The 25,140-nt window shown below is 42.7% G+C and overlaps 1 protein-coding gene across 1 annotated transcript in view; it reads right to left on the bottom strand.

The window, feature by feature from the left end:
- Positions 1-13,551: 13,551 nt before the first annotated feature.
- LOC310823708 (protein NLRC3-like) overlaps positions 13,552-25,140 on the bottom strand; it is a gene marked incomplete at both ends in the record, with an annotated part of 13,017 nt that continues 1,428 nt past the window's right edge. The window contains 5 exons of the mRNA XM_083696562.1: positions 13,552-14,105; positions 14,390-14,436; positions 14,552-14,725; positions 14,917-15,090; positions 22,634-24,356. Coding sequence (XP_083552688.1) covers positions 13,552-14,105; positions 14,390-14,436; positions 14,552-14,725; positions 14,917-15,090; positions 22,634-24,356 — 2,672 coding nt within the window. The remainder of the gene's footprint in view (positions 14,106-14,389; positions 14,437-14,551; positions 14,726-14,916; positions 15,091-22,633; positions 24,357-25,140) is intronic.

Raw genomic sequence — 25,140 nt, 5'->3', positions numbered from 1 at the left:
ATCACAAAAAGTCCACCTAAAATTAGAAGCGTACCTGTTTGATCTGCCTATCACTCCTCTCTGCAGCCCCCCATCACTGTGAACACAATAAACTGGTCCTTATTGGTCTCTTCCAGCACACTGGCTGACAGAGGCTCAGGTCTCACTCTTCACAAGGTGCTTTAATGAACGTCTTGGTGTTCAACAAGTCTGGTCCTCTGACAACAGTCCTATGTTGCTACATTGTTCCTGTAACTCTCTTGCCTCACAGGGGAACTGAAACCTTCAGTTGAACAACAGGGGAACTGAACTCTGTGGTCAGAGTCGTGTCACGTACACAGAGTGATGGAAAAACCCTGCTTCAATAGTAGTTCAGTTGATATCAAACATTCAAACAGGACCCAGGTATTTAAAGGATGAAACAGGACCCAGGTATTTAAAGGATGAAACAGGACCCAGGTATTTAAAGGATGAAACTGGGTATTTAAAGACTTTATTTGATAAAGGATGAAACTTCAACCAAACTACAGTAGAAACATTTATTTTTTGGAGAGCAAGGAGGAGGACACACACACACACACACACAGATATATACACACACACACACACACACACACACACACACACACACACACACACAGATACACACACGCACACACACAAACACACACACACACACACACACACACACACACACACACACCTCCCTCACTAGAATAGAACTAATTTGCCTCAAATTTGAAGCTGAATGATAATTTCATCGGTTGGACTCAGTTATCAGATCTAGTTATCAGACATTGAGTCTATGAGGAACCAAACTCTCCAAACTGACCACTTGTTTTAGATTTGTAACCACCTCCATCCAATGGATGGGTTCATCATTAAACCTGATTCATCTGGATTGTCTGAATCCATAGCTATTCCACCATGGATTTCATGATCCCAAGTTGACATGTAATAAAAAATAAAAAACAAAAAACAATCAATCAAGTTTATTGATCCCTCGAAGTCTCATGCATAGCGAGCAGCGCTCATTATATGTGTTTCTTTGTCACTTTCTGTCACAGTAAAATCATTAAATAATTAATTTATAGGATGAAATTAATTTATTTCAAGAATACTTGAAATAAACAAGCAAATAACCACTAATTCAGCGAGACAGCGGGCTTCGCGATGTTTGCGCGCCGCCATCTTGGTACACGCCCTCCCTGCGTGATTGGTGGATTTGGTAGCAGGCTAGGTTGAGTCGCTCAGACGCTGCCTGTTGATTGGTCGATTCGCACGTCCGTCTTCTTCGCTACACGTGTTGTCGGCATTGACAAACATTTCAGTGACAGTGACATGCGCGCGACGCATGCGCGCCGCCATCTTGGTTTTGATATCCAGTGGAGTATGTTCCATGTTAACGTAGTAGGGTTATCCAATGGAGTAGGCTGCATGCTAACGTTGCATTCATAGCCGGTGGAGTATGCTAAATGCTATTGTTGTATTCTTATCCAGTGAAGTAGGCTACATGCTAATATTAGCACTGCATCGCGCGCATGTCACTGAAATGTTTGTCAATACCGACAACACGTGTGGCGAAGAAGACGGACGTGCGAATCGACCAATCAAAAGGCAGCGTCTGAGCGACTTAACCTAGCCTGCTACCAAATCCACCAATCACGCAGGGAGGGCGTGTACCAAGATGGCGGCGCGCATACATCGCGAAGCCCGCTGTCTCGCTGTATTAGTGGCTATTTCCTTGTTTATTTCAAGTATTCTCGCTAAAAACAGTTTAGCGTCCATATCGTACAGCCGACGACAACTTCTGGACATCGGCTCCGGCATTCCAGACATCTTTTATCGACGCAATACCCTGAGATTAGAGCAAAACAGCGGGACCAGCTGACTCCGCTACACCGACCGGGATGGAAAACCCAGCCGAGGGAGCCGAGGTGGGCTGAGAGCTCGGCTCAAGATAACATCCACATCGACTCTCACTACCTCGTCTTTTCTCCTCACCGATGTTCCTTCCCTGGATGAGACAAGATGGATGAACTGCGGCTGCGGATCCCCCCCCCCCCCCCCCCCCACACACACACACACACACACACACACACATGGATGACGGACTGCAACATGATGGTTCTCACGGAAACCTGGCCCAACAGCGAGGTGTGGTGGGAGGGGGGGGCTTCTCTGTCTTCACTCTCTGAATATGTTTGCCCTCCTCAAATCCTGACCCACCTGGCCTTAGATCAGCTCATGGGACTCCACAATACTGCACTAACCCAATAGCAAGCAAATACATTATACCAGACGTAGAAATCCAGTCACGACAAATGCATCCATGGTTGCTTGCTCCCCTGTTGAGAGCAACTATAACTCTCACTTATGCATTCTTATCATAATGCACCACAGTGATCTTTTGGCTGCATGTAGCTGCTCTCTGCTGGACTGGGGAGTCCACCCTGTCAACTACAGACACTGAGGTGAGATCTCAGACTATTCTTGTTGTCAGACACGTCATTACTAAGTGTCTGTTACATTATCAATGATACTCTTGTTGCTCTGCAAGGCTCAATGATTGAGACAGACAATGTCCATTATTTTCCAATCAATTCCTATATCATGGTTCTGTGTGTGTGTGTGTGTGTGTGTGTGTGTGTGTGTGTGTGTGTGTGTGGTGTGGTGGGGTGGGCACTCTCTCAATAACCTTTCTTTCCTCAATTCCTCATCAATCTGGCCTGAGATCAGCTGATGGGGCTACACAACCCAATAGCAATCAAATATACCAGACTGAGAAATACATTGACTACAAACATGCCTGTGATTGGCTTGAATAATGAATTCTTATCATAATGCACCTCAGTGATCGTTTGGCAACATGTATTTATTCCTCATTCAGGCTGAATGGATGTCACCTCACTGGGAGATGCTGTGAAGCGTTGGCCTCAGCTCTCAGCTCAGACTCCTGCCACCTGAGAGAGCTGGACCTCAGTAATAATGATCTACGTGACGGGGGGGGTGAAGCTGCTCTCTGCTGGACTGGGGAGTCCACACAGTCAACTACAGACACTGAGGTGAGGTCTCAGACTATTCTTTTTGTCAGACACATCATTCCTAAGTGTCGGTTACATTTTAATTCGATGGAATCAATGATAGTTGCACAGAAAGGCTCAATGATTGAGACAGACAATGTACATTATGTTCCAATCAATTACTATATAGTGTGTGTGTGTGTGTGTGTGTGTGTTTGTGTGTGTTTGTGTGTGTGTGTGTGTGTGTGTGTGTGTGTGTGTGTGTGTGTGTGTGTGTGTGTGTGTGTGTGTGTGTGTGTGTGTGGTGGCAGGGGGGCTGCTCTGTCTTCACTCTCTGAATAACTTTACTCTCATCAAATCCTGACCAACCTGGCCTTAAATCAGCTCATGGGACTCCACAATACTACACAAACCCAATAGCAAGCAAATACATGATACCAGACATAGAAATCCAGTCACTACAAAGGGATCCATGGTTAATTGCTCTCCTGTTAAGAGCAACTATAACTCTCACTCATGAATTCTTATCATAATGCACCACAGTGATCTTTTGGCAGCATGTATTTATTTGTATTCCTCATTCAGGCTGAATGGATGTCACCTCACAGAGAGATGCTGTGAAGCGTTGGCCTCAGCTCTCAGCTCAGACTCCTGCCACCTGAGAGAGCTGGACCTCAGTAATAATGATCTAGGTGACGGTGGGGAGAAGCTGCTCTCTGCTGGACTGGGGAGTCCACACTGTCAACTACAGACACTGAGGTGAGGTCTCAGACTATTCTTTTTGTCAGACATATCATTCCTAAGTGTCTGTTACATTATCATTCTATGGAATCAATGATACTTGCACAGAAAGGGTCAATGATTGAGACAGACAATGTACATTATCTTCCAATCAATTACTATATAACGTGTGTGTGTGTGTGTGTGTGTGTGTGTGTGTTTGTGGTGGGAGGGGGGGCTGCTCTGTCAGCACTCTCTGAATATGTTTACCCTCCTCAAATCCTGACCCACCTGGCCTTAGATCAGCTCATGGGACTACACAATACTGCACTATTCCAAAAGCAAGCAAATATATTATACCAGACGTAGAAATCCAGTGACTACAAATGTATCCATGGTTAATTTCTCCCCTGTTGAGAGCAACTATAACTCTCACTCATGAATTCTTGCACCACAATGATGGTTTGGCTTCATGTATTTATTTGTATTCCTCATTCAGGCTGAATGGATGTCACCTCACAGTGAGATGCTGTGAAGCGTTGGCCTCAGCTCTCAGCTCAGACTCCTGCCACCTGAGAAAGCTGGACCTCAGTAATAATGATCTAGGTGACGGGGGGGTGAAGCTGCTCTCTGCTGGACTGGGGAGTCCACACTGCCAACTACAGACACTGAGGTGAGGTCTGAGACTATTCTTGTTGCCAGACGCATCATTCCTAAGTGTGTGTTACATTATCATTCTATGGAATCAATGATACTTGCACTGAAAGGGTCAATAATTGAGACAGATAATGTACATTATCTTCCAAACAATTACTATAGTGTGTGCATGTGTGCGTGCGTGTGTGTGTGTGTGTGTGTATGTGTGTGTGTGTGTGTGTGTGTGTGTCTGTGTGTGTGTGTGTGTGTGTGTGTGTGTGTGTGTGTGTGTGGTGTGTGTGTGTGTGTGTGTCTGAGGTGGGAGGGGGTGCTGCTCTGTCTGCACGCTCTGTGATCGTTTGGCTGCATGTATTTATTTGTATTCCTCATCCATATGTGGCCTTTCAACTGCAAAATGAAAAGGATTTAAAGCTGCACATGTACATTAGAGAGGAATAATCAGATTCTTGATATCAAATGGAGTGACACTATTTCCCCAGGTTGTCAGGCTATGGAGTCCCAGAGGAAGGCTGTGTTTCTCTTGCTTCAGCTCTGAGGTCTAATCCCTCCCACCTGAGAGAGCTGGACCTCAGCTACAATCACCCAGGAGACTCAGGACTGGCGCTGCTCTCTGCTGTACAGAAAGATCCACTCTGTAAACTGCAGACACTCAGGTAAAGGCTGAATATGTGGCTGGACGTATCAATGAGATTAATACACTGTATTTATTTTCCTCATGATTGTGAGTGTGTCATCCAACCTCTGTGGGTTCTTCTGTGGTTGATATAGTGTGGACCATGGTGGAGAGTGCAGGCTCAAACCTGGGCTGATCAAATGTAAGTCACCAACGCTGTAGAGAATAGGACTGTGATATTACTCAAGAACCAGGGTGCAGCAGAGTTCAAACAGAGCACCAGTATTGTATTCATATGTCAATCTAAAAACTTAGTAAATGTGAATTAGTTGTATCCCTTGTAAAATATTTTATATGAATGAGTCATATTTTGTGAAAAAAATAATGTTGCCATAACAAGATCACATTGTGAATATTGTAAGTTATTCAATTGTATTGATTTGATGATTATTTCTGTCCTCTCAATCAGATGCCTGTGAGCTCACACTGGACCCAAACACAGCAGACAGACTCCTCTCTCTGTCTGAGGAGAACAGAAAGGTGACATGGGGGAGGGAGAAGCAGCCGTATCCTGATCACCCAGAGAGATTTGACTACTGGGACCAGGTGCTGTGTAGAGAGGGTCTGACTGGGCGCCGTTACTGGGAGGTAGAGTGGAGTGGGAGAGGGGCTGATATAGGATTGACATATAAAGGAATCAGCAGGAGAGAATTGGGTAATGACTGTAGGTTGGGATTAAATGACAAGTCCTGGAGTCTGTTCTGCTCTGGTAACAGTTACTCCGCCTGGCACAATAAGAAGAAGACTGACATACCTGTCCCCTCCTCTGGCTCCCACAGAGTAGGAGTGTATCTGGACTGGCCGGCCGGCACTCTGTCCTTCTACAGCGTCTCCTCTGACACACGGACCCTCCTGCACACATTCCACTCCACATTCACTGAGCCCCTCTACCCAGGGTTTAGGCTTTGGTATGGCTCTTCAGTGACCCTGTGTAAACTAGTCTCAGGGAGATCACACTGAACACCAAAGGCTCAAAGATGACGGATCATAACATGATGCAGTTGGATAGTGGTGTGTTTTTACTGAGATGTTGGATGTACAGATGTTCCCTCTCCCAGTGTGTAGTGTTTAGAGTGTAGTGTATAGTGTGGAGGGTGTAAGGTGTAGGGTGTATTCTATAGTTATATTATTTTTTACTGTATATATATATTATTAAATTAAATTAAATGCTTCTGATAGTGAAATAGACTGTAATTGAGTGACAAAAAACAGAAGCTTACATGTTTTTTTAGTTTTTTTGATGGATATGCAACTGACAGTGAAACAATCCAGATGAATGATTCGATGATCAAATCAGACTGATGATGAACTCTGAGAATAACACAGGAGAGAGTGTCTGTATGTATATAAGAGTTGGTTAGATTGGGTGTTTGAGTTGTGATGCTGGATTACGTTGCTGTGTGTAAGATAGCAGGGAGTGGATGTGAAGACAGCTCTCCTTCTCTGTCAGTACAACATGGACTTGTTCTGTAATTCACTTTCCATAGATTCCTTCACCTGTCTATCTATCCAACGTACATGTTGTTCCTTCTGCTGTGTGTGTGTGTGTGTGTATATAAGAGTTTGTTAGATTGGGTGTTTGAGTTGTGTCACCCAGGGTGAGTCTAGTACGGCCTTTCCCCGGCCTGAACACCATTCCCAACGGTCCCCAGTTAAGCACGGCAGGATCGGCCCGAGGTTCGAGAGCAACCTTGGTGAATCACCATGACACTGCTAGAAAGAGAAAAAGCTTAGCAGCCGGGGGCCCGACCTGACGAGGGACACCGCGGCTGAGGATGTTCCTGAAACACATTTTATCTTCCATCTATCCCTCAAATAGGTGCAACTGCATAACTGCTTATGAATGATGAGTTGATTCAAATAGGTGTAAACTGCATAACTGCTTATGAATGATAAGTTGATTCAAATAGGTGCAACTGCATAACTGCTTATGAATGATAAGTTGATTCAAATAGGTGTGACTGCATAACTTCTTATGAATGATAAGTTGATTCAAATGCAACTGCATAACTGCTTAAGAGGAACTAGAGTGTGAGTGTATGACCCCGTGTCAACATGTCTGCTTAGGCCTCATTGTGATGACGGCATGCTACCAATGAAAGTACTAAGAATAGAAGAATACCAATGTTTGATTGTGTAATCTTACTCAGGGATGATTACTGATGTATGATACTATATTACTGAAGTTTATTTTGATGATGCAGAGTTTTATTATTGCATAAAAGGGGATATTATATAGGGCCTACGGGGTGAAGTAGGTCAGGTGGTGGGAATCCCCAACAAAAAGTACTACTGTGTCCATAATCAAGTATGAAAATGATAAGAATGATTAAGTGTAACAATGTGAAGTATAGAGTGATTTACTGGTTTTGATCTATGATATTTGATTACTATACTGTATTACTGTTTGATGAGGTCTTCTAACACTGAGAGTTGAGGGACAGAAAAACTTCCTTAATAGGACTTCCCTAAAAGCACTTCCTTATTTACTTTAGAAGCAAGCTACTTAGCCACTAGATTAGCTTAGCCATGGTACTAGCTACCTGCCAAAAGGGTTAAAACACCGCTCTGTTTGTTTTTTGTAAACAAAGATGATGTCATATGGGAGGTTTTGGATCAAAAGCAGAGTATAAAAAGAGCTCCCCGGAGAAGCGCAGCTGTCATTCCCCGCTGAGGAGCGTTAAAACCTGAAGAACCGGAGCGGGACGGAGCGTGTTGGATACCTCACCCCGGGGTGGAACTGGAGCTCTCATAGTCTGGTGCCCGAGAAGTTCTCCGTGGCCGGAGTTCACACTCTGATCAAATCCTGACTAACGGACTCGCCACTGGATTGCAACAGAGGACCTGGCGGACCTTTCTTTGAGGAAGAACGGTCTTAGAGGAAAAGCTGAGACCGGTAGAGCAGTTTCAGGGGGCAAAGCTGAGACACTCTGCGGGAATCAGAGTCCCTCGGCCAGGGGAGCATAACACCGGCTCTTTACCACAGCCGTGGCGGAAAGAGGAACCGGCTTCACTCGACGGAGAGGAACTGGGACTTCTCTAAATTTCACAGACAAGTAGATCAGGCAGAGGAGGGATAGAGGTAGAGATTTTATTCTTTTCTAATTTTTATCATTTTTATATTTTCATCATTTTAATATTTTAATACTCTGTCTGTAACCCATTTTTATGATAACTTAGCTATGCTGTAATGCTTCAAGCCATTATTAAACAATCTAACCTGCATTTAAAGTAACAGTTTTCTAAACTAAATTTTTTAAAATGTTATTTTTATTGAACTATTCCATTCCTCAAAAGTATTTTTACCTCCTCCTGGTGACATAAAATGTTATAGATTACTATGCATATTTCATCATAGGATCTGAATGGTTATATCTAGCCCATCATTACCTCCTTTGGGTAAATTGTACTTACCGATAAACACCTTTCCGCAACCACACCAACTTGCACTCATATAAGATTAGAGCAGTCGTTAACCATAGAGGTTACCCACTTCTGTGTACGGTTTTCGGGGGAGTTTTCAGTTCAACTGAAGTGGGTAAAGGAAGTCAATGGAGGAACTATGGGACGTAGACTGGTAACAGTGGAGTGAGTCTAATCGACACCAACCTACACCGGACCTGTTAGGAAGTAGCTTACAGGGTAAGACCCTGCAGGCTGAGGTCCATACCTGTTAGTCAGAGGGTTGGTCCGGGGTCCTGTACAGGGTAAGACCCTGCAGGCTGAGGTCCATACCTGTTAGTCGGAGGGTTGGTCCGGGGCACCTGTACAGGGCCTGACTGCCAGGAGACAGTAGTTGAATCACTAGCAGTTGAATCACTAGCAGTTGAATCATCACTAGTAGTTGAATCATCACTAGTAGTTGAATCACTAGTAGTTGAATCATCAGTAGTTGAATCACTAGTAGTTGAATCACTAGTAGTTGAATCATCACTAGTAGTTGAATCACTAGTAGTTGAATCACTAGTAGTTTAATCACTAGTAGTTGAATCACTAGTAGTTTAATCATCACTAGTAGTCGAATCACTAGTAGTTGATTCACAACACAGCAAAATCGACAGACTCAAATTAACTCTAAAAGAGTTAATTTCAACACATTTAAAGTGTCCGGAGGGGTCCACTCCCCACAGAGTGAATTTAACAATTTTGAAAGTGTTGCCATGTTTCCACTATAATAGAGTTAATATCAACTATTTCTATAGTTGAAATTTAACACTGGTTAACATTTACCAGTGTTACATGTTTTCAACTCCAGTGCTTAGTGTTAGAAATTAACTCTCTCAGTGTGATTTGAATTTCTATAAAAGGAGTTGCCTCATTAACACTAAAAAGTCAAAATATGCTACTATACAATTAAAATAAAACATTTAAATATTTAAATAATTCGGAAATGAACCAATTAAAAATAAGAATGACATACAAGTTGATTGCTTTATAAAAAACATGTTTTATTTTGTTATCATTCAGATCTTGATGGCAGATAAATGGCAGACAAAACAAAGACAATTTAAATGTACACGTCACACTGGCTCCCTTCTGTCGGTAAGCCAAGGGACAAAGTAAATATGCATGTTTTTATTACTAAGCATTTCATCACATCTTATTTACAGATGGAATGAACAAAATTAGATGATGTATGTCGCAGAATAGTACCAGACTTTGAGGCTTATTTATTCAAAATAAAAAAATAAAAATAATGTAACAACTTCACTGCGACACCTTTGTGACAGAAGTGCAATCTGTATTTACTGAGAACTTTTCTACATATAAGAATAGGGCACTATGTATGCTTTGTGACTATTCTCATTAGAGCACTGCTTGTCAAATGGTTTGAAATGAGTCAGTTCATCCACGCAGATAACAGAAAACTCATCCATTTGGTCTTCTATACAGTAGGTATTAAAGTGGTCATCATAGTACATTGTTTCTACATTACAGGCTATTATGAAAGCACGCTCTTCGTATATAATAATATCACAGATCTTTTTGAAAGCAGGGAGATCATCGGTACATCCAGTGCATATGAACAAATCAACCTGGTACTCAGTACCATCATTTCTGACCCAGTTGGTGCTTGAAACACTTGAACATGCTTCTAAATATAATGTCTGACTAAGTTCTTCCCCACCTTGCAAGGTGCTGATTGTTTTTGATGTTTTAGGACCAAATTCAAATCGTCTAAAACAATAATTTTTAAATTGAAACACCAGTTGGCGCTGATGCTGCTTCACCAATGATTTGGTGAGATTTTTTAAATCTTTACCACATCTTTTGAAAAATGTGTGTTTGGCTTCAAATCGCATGCACCACATATGGATAAGAGGGCCAATTTTTTGCATGCATCTCGGATAGTGTATCATCAAATGGTGCTTGGGGATCAACTTCTTGTTGGGAAACAATGCTTTGAACAGAGTATGGTGAGTATGGTGATCACAGATCAGATGTTGGTGATCACAGATCAGATGTTTCAAGTAAGACATCATCCCATCAGTTGTGGTGTAGGAAAACACTATATTGACTATCTGTATTAGAAGCAGCAGAAAGTTCCAGTGACTGTTATCCCTTTCAATGACATCACCCAATATAAGTGGAGTGTTGCGCAGAAGACACCATGACTGGACGGCATTCTGACCCAGGTGTTTGCTCTTATCATCCATCTTTAACCCACTTGGTTTGTTTTTATGTTCTGTGGAACCGTAATTAGAGCTCTGTATCCTGTCTGACAATGAGTTCAAAGAGACATAGCCCTGTTTAACAAGGTACTCAAAAACCAGCTTAAGTTCATACTGTACCACACCCTCTAGCAAATCATGTATTATATCAACAGCATAGTTATCAGTGTTATGGAAATACTCTAATGAATTGAGCACACATGACTTTTTAACACCATATAATGAACGCAGTTCAGGATTTTCATTTAGTGCCCTACAATGTTCAGTATGACCCTCTTTGGAACGGAAAATTAACCCAGGATGATTCTCAGTAAATACAGATTGCACATCTTCCTTACTCATTAAACAAAACCTACAAAAATGTGTTGCACTGAAAGATTCCACAAACCCCAACAAGCTATTTAAAGCCAGATTATCTCCTGTTACTTGAATTACTGAGCCAAGCAATGGTTGTTCAAAACAAGGAAGCTGTATTCCTTCGGTTTCTAAGATTTTCAGGTCATCAATAAGAGGCTTTAGTATCACATCAAAACCATATGTCTTCAGATCTTCAGTGTAGAATAGAGCTGCAAGATGTAAATTCATCAGTACTGAGTTACACTTGGGTGGAAGATTTTTTAGAGTAAAGTAGACACCCCCAATTTTGTGTATCACCTTCTTGGAACCTAGAGGGTTAGCAGTTTCAAAATCGTCGTAATAGAGCTACTCACAACCAACCAGAGGTTTTCTAGTTTTTGTTTTGCTTTAATTCGTTTTGTTGTTTTATTTATTTTTTTATTGACATATTTTTTTGTTGTTGTCGTGGGGTTGGGAGGGGTGGTGGGGTAGGCGGGGGGAAAGAAAATGTAGGAAAGGAAAAAAAAAATGGTCATGTTAACCTGGCGCTGTGTCCATTGTGCTTTTCAACAATAAAAATATGTTTAAAAAAAAAAAAGTGGGGGAGGGGATTTCAGGGATTGCCCCCACCGCCCTTCCAGAACAGTGTACAGCAGTGGTTATCACACAGTGGTTATCACTAAATAATTTAATAGGATTTAGGAGTTTTTGCAAAGAATTCCCTGTCTCACTTCAAAACTATACTGCATATCCCATTCAACTTTCTGGATCCCTATGTTCAATCATTGTCATTTCTCTCACTGTGCAGACACATTTGGAAAGCACAACAAGATTTGAAGCAGCTACCTTCTGCTCATGGGGTATGTCTCCTACCATTACACCACCAAGCTACTCACAACCAACACACAATTCTTCAGCAGAGAAAAAACAAACCCAAACAACTTGTTTTCTTCTTTTATCACACTGAACTCAAATGCACAAATGTTGTCAACAAGTCACTCAACAAGTTGAATTGAGTCCATCTTAAATCAAGGATAATAGTTAAAACTATCCTTGTACTCAGACTCAATTCAACTTGTTCAGTGACTTGTTTAAGACATTTTTTCTTTTTAGCAAATGTTAAGAGTGTCATAGCAAAGGGTCTAAATACTTCTGTACATGAGATATTTCTGTATTTCAAAATGTTTAAAAAACGTGTTTTCCCTTTGTCATTATGAGGTATTGTGTGAGGATTGATGGCAAAAATAAATAAACGTAATCAATTTTATCTACTAGGTTATTTTATTTATTTACACATGATTCTATCTTTTCACATGGTCATTTCAGTCCATTATGGTATATTGTGTATTATTTCTGGTGTACATGCAAACAAGACATGCCTCTCTGACATGTGGAGAGTCAACATGAGGTCACACGGCTCTTTGTTTCACAAACACTTTGTTTATATGGACATCATCATCATCATCATCATTGTAGTAAATGAAGGAACTTGACTCCAGGGTTAGTTCAGGCTAGTAGACTAGTGCTGCCTTCATCAGAATGAGAAGGAGGAGGCAGAAGGTGAGAGTTACTGTCATTACTACCAAAACACAGAGGCACTTGGGGGGAAATGAGGTTTGGTAGTTGTGGTTGGTCCATGGGAGAATAGAAGAGGGAAATAAACTATACATGTTAACATAAAGCATGATGGCCGACAGTACCAACTAGAAGAAGACTGAACTGTAAAGGAATGTAACAATTAATATAAAACAACAGAGGCTTGAATGTTACAAGTACAGGACATTATCAATACAATTACACAGTTAAATGTGTCTCCCCTCATCCTCTCTGACCACACACACACACACACACACACACACACACACACACACACACACACACACACACACACACACACACACACACAGGAGAAGGAACAACATGTACGTTGGATAGATAGACAGGTGAAGGAATCAATGGAAAGTGAATTACAGAACATGTCCATGTTGTACTGACAGAGAAGGAGAGCTGTCTTCACATCCACTCCCTGCTATCTTACACACAGCAACGTGATCCAGCATCACAACTCAAACACCCAATCTAACCAACTCTTATATACATACAGACACTCTCTCCTGTGTTATTCTCAGAGTTCATCATCAGTCTGATTTGATCATCTAATCATTCATCTGGATTGTTTCACTGTCAGTTGCATTTCCATCAAAAAAAATAAAAAACATGTAAGCTTCTATTTTTTGTCACTCTATTGCAGTCTATTTTACTATCAGATGCATTTTATTTAATTTAATATAATATAATATAATATATATATATATATATATATATATATATATATATATATATATATAGTAAAAAATAATATAACTACACACAACAATCCTACACCCTACACACTGGGAGAGGGAACATCTGTACATCCAACATCTCAGTGAAAACACACCACTATCCAACTGCTTCATGTTCTGATCCGTCATCTTAGAGCCTTTGGTGTTCAGTGTGATCTCTCTGAGACTAGTTTACACAGGGTCACTGAACAGCCAAAGCCCCCAACCCAAAACCCTGGGTAGAGCGGCTCAGTGAATGTGGAGTGGAATGTGTGCAGGAGGGTCCGTGTGTCAGAGGAGACGCTGTAGAAGGACAGAGTGCCGGCCGGCCAGTCCAGATACACTCCTACTCTGTGGGAGCCAGAGGAGGGGACAGGTATGACAGTCTCCTCATCATTGTGCCAGGTGGAGTAACTGTTACCAGAGCAGTACAGACTCCAGGACTTGTCATTGTATCCCAACAAACAGTCATGACCCCATCCTCTCCTGCTGATTCCTTTATATGTCACTCCTAAGAAAGCTCCTCCCCCACTACACTCTACCTCCCAGTAACAGCGCCCAGTCAGACCCTCTCTACACAGCACCTGTGGCCAGTAGTCAAATCTCTCTGGGTGATCAGGATACGGCTGCTCCTCTCTCCCCCGTGTCACCTTTCTGTTCTCCTCAGACAGAGAGAGGTCTCTGTGTGCTGTGTTTGGGTCCAGTGTGAGCTCACAGGCATCTGATTGAGAGGGCAAAAATAATCATCAAATCAATACAATTGAATAACTTACAATATTCACAATGTGATCTTGTTATGGTAACATTCTTTTTCTCTTCACAACACTCTTCACAAAATATTACTTGAATTAATTGAAATTGTTTTACAAGGGATACAACTAATTCACATTTATTAATATTTTAGATTTACATATGAATACAATACTGGTGCTCTGTTTGAACTCTGCTGTACCCTGGTTCTTGAGTAATATCACAGTCCTATTCTCTACAGCCTTGGTGACTTACATTTGATCAGCCCAGGTTTGAGCCTGCACTCTCCACCATGGTCCACACTATATCAACCACAGAAGAACCCACAGATGTTGAATGACACACTCACAATCATGTGGAAAATAGATACAGTGCATTAATCTCATTGATACGTCCAGCCACATATTCAGCCTTTACCTGAGTGTCTGTAGTTTACAGAGTGGATCTTTCTGTACAGCAGAGAGCAGCGCCAGTCCTGAGTCTCCTGGGTGATTGTAGCTGAGGTCCAGCTCTCTCAGGTGGGAGGGCTTAGACCTCAGAGCTGAAGCCAGAGAAACACAGCCTTCCTCTGGGACTCCACAGAATGACAACCTGGGGAAATAGTGTCACTCCATCTGATATCAAGAATCTGATTATTCCTCTCTAATGTACATGTGCAGCTTTAAATCCTCTTCATTTAGCAGTTGAAAGTCTAGAAACATTGTATTCAAGTGAAGAACATTCAAACTAGTGTGTTATAATGGCCTGAGATACTCATGCTTCTGCACCCCAAAAGACCTCACCTCAGTGTCTGTAGTTGACAGTGTGGACTCCCCAGTCCAGCAGAGAGCAGCTTCACCCCCCCGTCACCTAGATCATTATTACTGAGGTCCAGCTCTCTCAGGTGGCAGGAGTCTGAGCTGAGAGCTGATGCCAACGCTTCACAGCATCTCTCTGTGAGGTGACATCCATTCAGCCTGAATGAGGAATACAAATAAATACATCCAAACGATCACTGTGGTGCAAGAATTCATGAGTGAGAGTTATAGTTGCTCTCAACAGGGGAGCAAGTAACCATGGATACATTTGTAGTGACTGGATTTCTTCGTCTGGTATGATGTATTTGCTAGCTATTGGGTTAGTGCAGTATTGTGGAGTCCCATGAGCTGATCTAAGGCCAGGTGGGTCTGGATTTGAGGAAAGTAAAGTTATTGAGACAGTGAAGACAGAGCAGCCCCCTCTGCCACCGCGCGTGCGCGCACACACACACACACACACACACACACACACACACACTATATAGTAATTGATTGGAAGATAATGTCCTTTGTCTGTCTCAATTATTGAGCCTTTTTCTGAAAGTATCATTGATTCCATAGAATGATAATGTAACAGACACTCAGGAATGATCTCAGACCTCACCTCAGTGTCTGTAGTTGACAGTGTGGACTCCCCAGTCCAGCAAAGAGCAGCTTCACCCCCCCGTCACCTAGATCATTATGACTGAGGTCCAGCTCTCTCAGATGGCAGGAGTCTGAGCTGAGAGCTGAGGCCAACGCTTCACAGCATCTCTCTGTGAGGTGACATCCATTCAGCCTGAATGAGGAATACAAATAAATACATGTAGCCAAACGATCATTGTGGTGCATTATGATAAGAATTCAAAATTCAAGCCAATCACAGGCAGGTTTGTAGTCATTGTATTTCTAAGTGTGGTATATTTGCTAGCTATTAGGTTAGTGCAGTATTGTGTGGCCCCCTCAGCTGATCTAAGGCCAGATTGTTCATGAATTGAGGAGAGTAACGGTATTCAGAGAGTTCCCCCCCCCCCCATTAATTTCTTTATGATCAGTATTATACTCGTTTATGATTTTATGTAATAACAGTATGAATCAAGACAGCCAGTCAGGTTGACACCGGTTATATCTTTCCCCTGGGTTATATCTGTTGGTGGGTGTTACATACTCCTATATGTGCGTTTCCTTGTTGTGTTTTGTGTTTCCTTCTGTTTTTCCCTTACCCTGTCACTCTACATTCAGGTGTCCGTCAGCAATTGGCCATTCGTCCCCATCATTCATCACCATTCCTGACCAATCAGAGGGCTGTCCGTGTCATTTAAAAGCTCCGCTGGACTTCCCCTCGGGAGTCGACCCATTTGTACCGTAGTCTTATGTTTGCTGTCAATTCGCTGTTGCCTGTTTGATCGAAACCTCCAACGTACTTGTTTACATTTAGTTTTCTTTTGGTATATTTACGTCATTGTTTACGTATTGTTTTTTTCTCAATATGTGTCTGTCTGTTAAATGTACGCCATAGGGGTAAGGTGAATAGGTAAGAGACTCATGGTTTTACATTTCCAACACATAGGCTCATCTCTGTTACAATTCACCAGGTTAGGAGTGGGTGCCGCCCCATGTACAGTGGGGGAAATAATTATATGATCCCCTGCTTATTTTGTTAGTTTGCCTGATTACTAAGAAATGAGCGGTCTATAATTTTTATGGTACTTTTATTTTAGCAAATAGACACAGAATATCAACAAAAAAAGTCCAGAAAAACATATTATATAAAGTTATAAATTAATTTGCATTTGATCAAAGGAAATAAGTATTTGATCCCCAAGCAAAACATGCCTTAGTACTTGGTGGAGAAACCTTTGTTGGCAAGCACAGAAGTCAGACGTTTCTTGTAGTTGGTCACCAGGTTTGCACACATCTCAGGAGGGATTTTGGTCCACTCCTCTTTACAGATCCTCTCCAAATCCTGAAGGTTTCAAGGCTTTTGTTTGGCAACTCGAAGCTTCAGCTCCCTCCACAAATGTTCTATAGGATTACGGTCTGGAGACTAGCTAGGCCACTCCATGACCTTAGTGTGCTTATTCTTGAGCCACTCCTTTGTTGCCTTGGCCGTATGTTTTGGGTCATTGTCATGCTGGAAGACCGATCCACGACCCATCCCCAGTGCTCTGGCTGAGGGAAGGAGGTTCTCGTCCAAGATCTTGCGGTACATGGCCCCGTCCATTGGCCCCTCAATGCAGTGAAGTCGTCCTGTACCCTTAGCATAGAAACAACCCCAAAGCATAATGTTTCCACCTCCGTGTTTGACGGTGGGGATGGTGTTCTTGGGATTGTAGCATTCAGCATTTCTCTCCCTCCAAACACGAAGAGTCGAATTTATGCCAAAGAGTTCAATTTTGGTCTCATCTGACCACATCACCTTCTCCTAAGCCTTCTCTGAATTATTTAAGTGTTCATTGGCAAACTTCAGATGGGCCTATACATGTGCCTTCTTGAGCAGGGGGACCTTGCGGGCACTGCAGGATTTCAATCTGTTACGGTGTAGTGTGTTACCAATGGTTTTCTTGGTGACTGTGGTCCCAGCTGCCTTGAGATCATTACCAAGCTCCTCCCGTGTAGTTCTGGGCTGATCCCTCACCCTTCTCATGATCATCCTTACCCCACGAGGCGAGATCTTGCATGGAGCTCCAGGCCGAGGGCGATTGATCGTTATTTTGTATTTCTTCCATTTTCTAATAATTGCACCAACAGTTGTCTCCTTCTCACCAAGCTTCTTGCTGATGTTTCTTGTAGCCCATTCCAGCCTTGTGCAGGTCTACAACTCTTACCCTGATGTCCTTTGAATGTTCTTTGGTCTTGCCCATGGTGGTGGAGAGGTTGGAATAGAAGAGATTGATTCTATTTACAGGTGTCTTTTATACCCATAACAAGCAGAGATTGGGAGTACTTTCTTAAAGTGACAGGAGTAATCTGTGTGCCTCATGGGCATATAACCGGTCTGTATGAGCCAGAATTCTTGCTGGTTTGTAGGGGATCAAATACTTATTTCCTTCGATCAAATGCAAATGAATTTATAACTTTATATAATGTGTTTTTTCTGGAGTTCTTTGTGATATTCTGTCTCTATTTGTTCAAATAAAAGTACCATAAAAATTATAGACCGCTCATTTCTTTGTCATCGGGCAAACTAACAAAATCAGCAGGGGATCAAATAATTATTTCCCCCACTGTATGTTCTAGTCTAGTGTAGCATAGCACTTTAGCATAGCCCTGGTAGTATAGCTTACTATTGCACTAGTTTAGGACATCACTTTTGTTTATGATTTCTTTGCTTTGGCACAGCTCATAGTTCCCTTTTCTCCTTGGCATGTGTCTTGTGTTGTGTTTTTCCCCGAGGAAATAAATAACTGTACATAGTTTACATTGTAGTTTGTGGTTGTTTAATTCCTACAATAAGTCCGATGCACTACCTTTTTGTTGCTACTCCTCTACCACCCCTAGACGTAGACGAGTTGTCATCTGGAGTCGTAAAAGTGGGGATGTGCTGAGTCAGCTGCAAGGCCATCCTGAACTAAAGGTCGGCCTCTTGTTTTTGAACTGTGCATGTGTTGCTGTCTCTATGAAATGGTTACTCAAAAATCTGAGATAGGTAAGACGGTATCCTTCATCGCTTTTTTTTAAATTATGAAAAACGCTCATATTGTGGAGCTTATATTGATTTATTTATCTTTTTGGAGGGGAAAGTAGTCCTAGGTTAAGGGTGCATGATGACAGTCTGGGAGTTCACAAAAGAAAAAGGTGGAATACAAATAAAGTGGTAGGCCTAATGCAGTCACAGTTAAGAGTTTAGGAATTGATAGGAAGATCATGTTAATGTTCTGTCTCCATCATTGAGTTTTGCAGAGCAAGTTTAATTGATAATGTAACACACTTAGGAATCATGTGTCTGACAACAAGAATAGTCTCAGACCTCACCTCAGTGTTATTATAATAAGAATTCATGAGTGAGAGTTATATTTGCTCTCAACATGGGAGCAATTAACCATAGATACATTTGTAGTCACTGGATTTCTACGTCTGGTATAATGTATTTGCTAGCTATTGGGTTAGTGCAGTATTGTGTGAGCTGATCTAAGGCCAGGTGGGTCAGGATTTGACGAGGGGAAACATATTCACAGGGTGCAGACAGAGCAGCCCCCCGCCACCACACGCACGCATGCACGCACGCATGCACGTACGCACGGACGCACATTATATTGTAATTGATTGGAAGATAATGTTCAAGATTCAAGATTCAAGATATTTCTTGAATAATGTGCATTGTCTGTCTCAATTATTGAGCCTTTCTGTGCAAGTATCATTGATTCCATAGAATGATAATGTAACACACTTAGGAATGATGTGTCTGACAACAAGAATAGTCTCAGACCTCACCTCAGTGTCTGTAGTTGACAGTGTGGACTCCCCAGTCCAGCAGAGAGCAGCTTCACCCCCCCGTCACCTAGATCATTATTACTGAGGTCCAGCTCTCTCAGGTGGCAGGAGTCTGAGCTGAGAGCTGAGGCCAACGCTTCACAGCATCTCTCTGTGAGGTGACATCCATTCAGCCTGAATGAGGAGTACAAATAAATACATGAAGCCAAACGATCACTGTGGTGCAAGAATTCATGAGTGAGAGTTATACTTGCTCTCAACAGGGGAGCAAGCAACCATGGATACATTTGTAGTCAATGGATTTCTACGTCTGGTATAATGTATTTGCTAGCTATTGAGTTAGTGCAGTATTGTGGAGTCCCATGAGCTGATCTAAGGCCAGGTGGGTCAGGATTTGAGGAGGGCAACATGTTCAGAGAGTGAAGACAGAGCAGCCCCCCCTGCCACAACGCACACACACACACACACACACACACACACACACACACACATTATATAGTAATTGATTGGAAGATAATGTCCATTGTGTGTCTCAATTTTTGAGTTATTCTGTGAAAGTATCATTGACTGCATAGAATGATAATGTAACAGACACTTAGGAATGATGTGTCTGATAACAAGAATAGTCTGAGACCTCACCTCAGTGTCTGTAGTTGACAGTGTGGACTCCCCAGTCCAGCAGAGAGCACCTTCACCCCCCCGTCACCTAGATCATTATTACTGAGGTCCAGCTCTCTCAGGTGGCAGGAGTCTGAGCTGAGAGCTGAGGCCAACGCTTCACAGCATCTCTCTGTGAGGTGACATCCATTCAGCCTGAATGAGGAATACAAATAAATACATGAAGCCAAACGATCACTGTGGGGCATTATGATAAGAATTCATGAGTGAGAGTTACAGTTGCGGAAGCAACAGGGGAGCAATTAACCATGGATACATTTGGAGTCACTGGATTTCTACGTCTGGTATAATGAATTTGCTAGCTATTGGGTTAGTGCAGTATTGTGGAGTCCCATGAGCTGATCTAAGGCCAGGTGGGTCAGGATTTGAGGAGGGCAAACATATTCAGATAGTGCAGACAGAGCAGCCCCCCCTCCCACCACACACACACACACACACACACACACAGTAATTGATTGGAAGATAATGTACATTGTCTGTCTCAATCATTGAGCCTTTCTGTGCAACTAACATTGATTCCATCGAATTAAAATGTAACCGACACTTAGGAATGATGTGTCTGACAAAAAGAATAGTCTGAGACCTCACCTTAGTGTCTGTAGTTGACAGTGTGGACTCCCCAGTACAGCAGAGAGCAGCTTCACCCCCCAGTCACCTAGATCATTATTACTGAAGTCCAGCTCTCTCAGGTGGCAGGAGTCTGAGCTGAGAGCTGAGGCTAACGCTTCACAGCATCTCTCTGTGAGGTGACATCCATTCAGCCTGAATGAGGAATACAAATAAATACATGAAGCCAAACGATCACTGCGGTGCATTATGATAAGAATTCATGAGTGAGAGTTACAGTTGCGGGAGCAACAGGGGAGCAATTAACCATGGATACATTTGAAGTCACTGGATTTCTACGTCTGGGATAATGTATTTGATAGCTATTGGGTTAGTGCAGTATTGTGTAGTCCCATGAGCTGATCTAAGGCCAGGTGGGTCAGGATTTCAGGAAAGTAAAGTTTTTCAGACAGTGCAAACAGAGCAGCCCCCCTGCCACCACACACACACACACACACACACACACACACACACACACACACAAACACACAAACACAAACACAAAAACAAACACACACATTATATAGTAATTGATTGGAAGATAATGTGCATTATCTGTCTCAATTATTGACCCTTTCTGTGCAAGTATTATTGATTCCATAGAATGATAATGTAGCACACTTTGGAATGATGTGTCTGACAACAAGAATAGTCTCATACCTCACCTCAGTGTCTGTAGTTGACAGTGTGGACTCCCCAGTCCAGCAGAGAGCAGCTTCTCCCCCCCGTCACCTAGATCATTATTACTGAGGTCCAGCTCTCTCAGGTGGCAGGAGTCTGAGCTGAGAGCTGAGGCCAACGCTTCACAGCATCTCTCTGTGAGGTGACATCCATTCAACCTGAATGAGGAATACAAATAAATACATGTAGCCAAACGATCACTGTGGTGCAAGAATTCATGAGTGAGAGTTATAATTGCTCTCAACAGGGGAGCAAACAACCATGGATACATTTGTAGTCACTGGATTTCTCCTTCTGATATAATGTATTTGGTAGCTATTGGGGTAGTGCAGTATTGTGTGAGCTGATCTAAGGCCAGGTGGGTCAGGATTTGACGAGGGCAAACATATTCACAGGGTGCAGACAGAGCAGCCACCCCGCCACCACACGCACGCACGCACGCACGCACGCACGCACGCACGCACGCACGCACATTATATAGTAATTGATTGGAAGATAATGTGCATTGTCTGTCTCAATTATTGAGCCTTTCTGTGCAATTATCATTGATTCCATAGAATGATAATGTAGCACACTTAGGAATGATGTGTCTGACAACAAGAATAGTCTCAGACCTCACCTCAGTGTCTGTAGTTGACAGTGTGGACTCCCCAGTCCAGCAGAGAGCAGCTTTACCCACCCGTCACCTAGATCATTATTACTGAGGTCCAGCTCTCTCAGGTGGCAGGAGTCTGAGCTGAGAGCTGAGGCCAACGCTTCACAGCATCTCTCTGTGAGGTCACATCCATTCAGCCTGAATGAGGAATAAATACAAGCATTAAGTCATTTTGACTCAGAGAAAAATGTACATATGTTCTATCATTTCCAGTTGCATGTCGCCGCACCTAATTACCATATAATTACATTTTCGTCCAAAACCCTTACATGGGCTGTTTTGGGATTTTAACATATTTCACTAGAACAACATGTTTTCTAATCATTTCACTTCGTTTTAAAGGTGAAATCATCATGTATCCATCCTTTTCATGCCTTAAATGATGGATAGAGCGTTCAGTTCTAGATGAGTGGCAAGCTTCTTAAAACAGCAGTGTAAACTCACTGGCAAAAAACTCACTCACTCCACTTTCACTAAAATAAAGCTGACAAACTTATTAGCTGAACTGTGAACACAGCCGGCCATGTTATTATATATGCTACCTATGTTATTTGCTTAATGTCTGACCAAAAGTCTTCATTTGAGCCGCGGTGTGAGTATCCGTGGTACCGCGAGTGGAATGCAGTTTATAACCCAAGTATCAATACAGTGTTTTGTCCATCTACTCACAGTGCCGTCTTAGAGGCTGTGACCACTGGCAGCAGCCTCAGAAGACCCTCTTCTGATCTGGAGTACTTCTTCAGGTCAAACACATCCAGCTCCTCTTCTGAAGTCAGCAACACAAAGACCAGAGCTGACCACTGTGCAGGTGAGAGTTGGGTTTCTGAGAGACGTCCTGAGCTCAGGTAGCTTTGGATCTCCTCCACTAGAGAATGGTCATTCAGCTCATTCAGACAGTGGAACAGATTGATACACCTCTCTGGAGAGGGATTTTTCCTGATCTTCTTCTTGATATACTTGACTGTTTCCTCATTGGTCTGTGAGCTGCTTCCTGTCTGTGTCAGAAGGCCTTGTCGGAGATTGGACTGATTGGACTCCAGTGAGAGGCCCAGGAGGAAGCGCAGGAAGAGGTCAAGGTGACCATTCTCACTCTGTAAGGCCTTGTCCACTGCACACTTGTGCAAGTCAACCAGAGGTTTGCGTCTGCGTGATGACCAAAACTTCCAGTGTGAGGATTTCTGTTCGTCCAGTGGATTCTTATTCCTGTTGCTGAATGTGAGGAACACATATAAAGCAGCAAGAAACTCCTGGATGCTCAGATGCACAAAGGTGAACACCGGCCTCCGACTGGTCTTCCCCTCCATCTTAAAGATCTGAGTGCATAAACCTGAGTACACTGACGCCTCTCTGACATCAATGCCACTCTCTCTCAAGTCTTCCTCATAGAAGATCAGCTGTCCCTTCTGCAGCTGACGGAATGCCAACTGTCCAAGCTGAAGAATAATTGTGGGAATCTTCTCTTCATTCATTTTGTCAATCTGAGATTCCAGGAAGTCTATGTAGATCTCAGTCAGAGTCTTGGGCATCTCTCGTCTCTCTGCTCCACCCAATAGTCTCTCTAGAACACTGGCTATGAGCCAACAGAATATTGGTATGTGGCACATGATGTGGAGGCTCCTCGATGACTTCACATGGACAATGATTCTTTTGGCCAGGTTCTCATCACTGATTCTTTTCCTGAAGTAGTCCTCCTTCTGTTTTTCATCAAACCCCCGTATCTCTGTCCATTGGTCAATGTACTGACGAATCTTATTGGCTGCAGCAGGTCGGGAGGTTATCCAGATGAGGGCAGAGGGGAGGAGCTCTTCTGTGATGAGGTTTGTGATCAGGACATCAATGGAGGCCCACTCTGTCTCGTCTCTCAGAACTTTTTGGAAGTTCAGAGGCAGTCGACTCTCGTCCAGGCCATCAAAGATGAACAGAATATTAAATTCCTTTCCCAGAGTCTTGATTGGTTTCATTTCAGGGAAGGATCCATGAAGCATTTCAATCAGACTGCGGTCTTCTTCTTCTTTGTCATGATTCATTTGGCGAAAAGGAAGCAGAAACAAGAAATCAATGTCCTGGTTCTCATTTCCTTCTGCCCAGTCCAGAACAGTCTTCTGCACACAGAACGTCTTTCCCACTCCAGCGATGCCAAGCGTCAGCACTTTTTTTTTTTGGTCAGACTGGGGTTTGAAAATGTTGCTGGTCTTGATGGTCTTTCCTGTGGCTGGGGTTATGGATTGAATATGTGTGACTTCATGCTCAGTACTGACCCCTCCCCAGGCCCCCTCGATCATGTGCAGCTCGGTGTAGATGTTGTTTAGATCGATGCGATTACCTTCCTTTGACGTCCCCTCATGTATCTTATTAACCCTCTCCTTGTAAGAGGATTGCAGTTCGTCTCGAACTGCAACACAGAGTTCATTCTGTTCACATATTGTCAATATTGTGATTTTTATCAATATTATTGTGATTACTATCATTGAAATCTAATTCATCATTACCGCTTTTACTAGACCTCAGATGCAGGTTACAATGTGAATGTGTGTGTGTGTGTGTGTGTGTTGATATTGTTATTAATCAGAGTGAGTTGCTTTTGCATTCAGTCATACAAATTCAGTCTTTTAACTCTGACAACACAAAGGTGGAACTGACCTTTATTCCATTTCAGTTTGTCTCGACCTGACAGTTGCTCTGTATCTTGAAAAAACAACAATTCAGTTATTCTTCTATGATATTGTCATCATATCTCATTCTTGTTATACTGATCACTTTTATTATCACTAGTAATCAACCCAATCAACACTATATGATGAGAAGCCAGCTAGAACATGAAAACAGGCACAGCTCCAATGTGTTTGTGTGTGTGCAACCGACACAGATGACAACTTTTTGGGCTTTGAGAAGACATCCCAGGATACATCATCGAGGACTAAAGCATGAGACACAGAAGCAGCTACGACAACACTGGCCTGATGCATGTGGGATTATTTAAACTTTGGGAGTGAGTTTATCACTTTTTCAATTCAGTAACACTCACCCTATGAACTCACTCCACAGCGACCCCAGCCGTTGACATAAGCACAACTGCAGATCTGAGTCACGGCACCAATACAACAGGCGTCACGCTGCCACACACAGTATGGCTTCCTCGTACACAAGCTAACACCAGTCTCAAATCTGTGTCCTCT

Source organism: Argentina silus (genome assembly GCF_951799395.1).
Source record: "Argentina silus genome assembly, chromosome: Y".
Classification (NCBI taxonomy): domain Eukaryota; kingdom Metazoa; phylum Chordata; class Actinopteri; order Argentiniformes; family Argentinidae; genus Argentina; species Argentina silus.
This window is presented reverse-complemented; position numbering and strand designations above follow the sequence as displayed.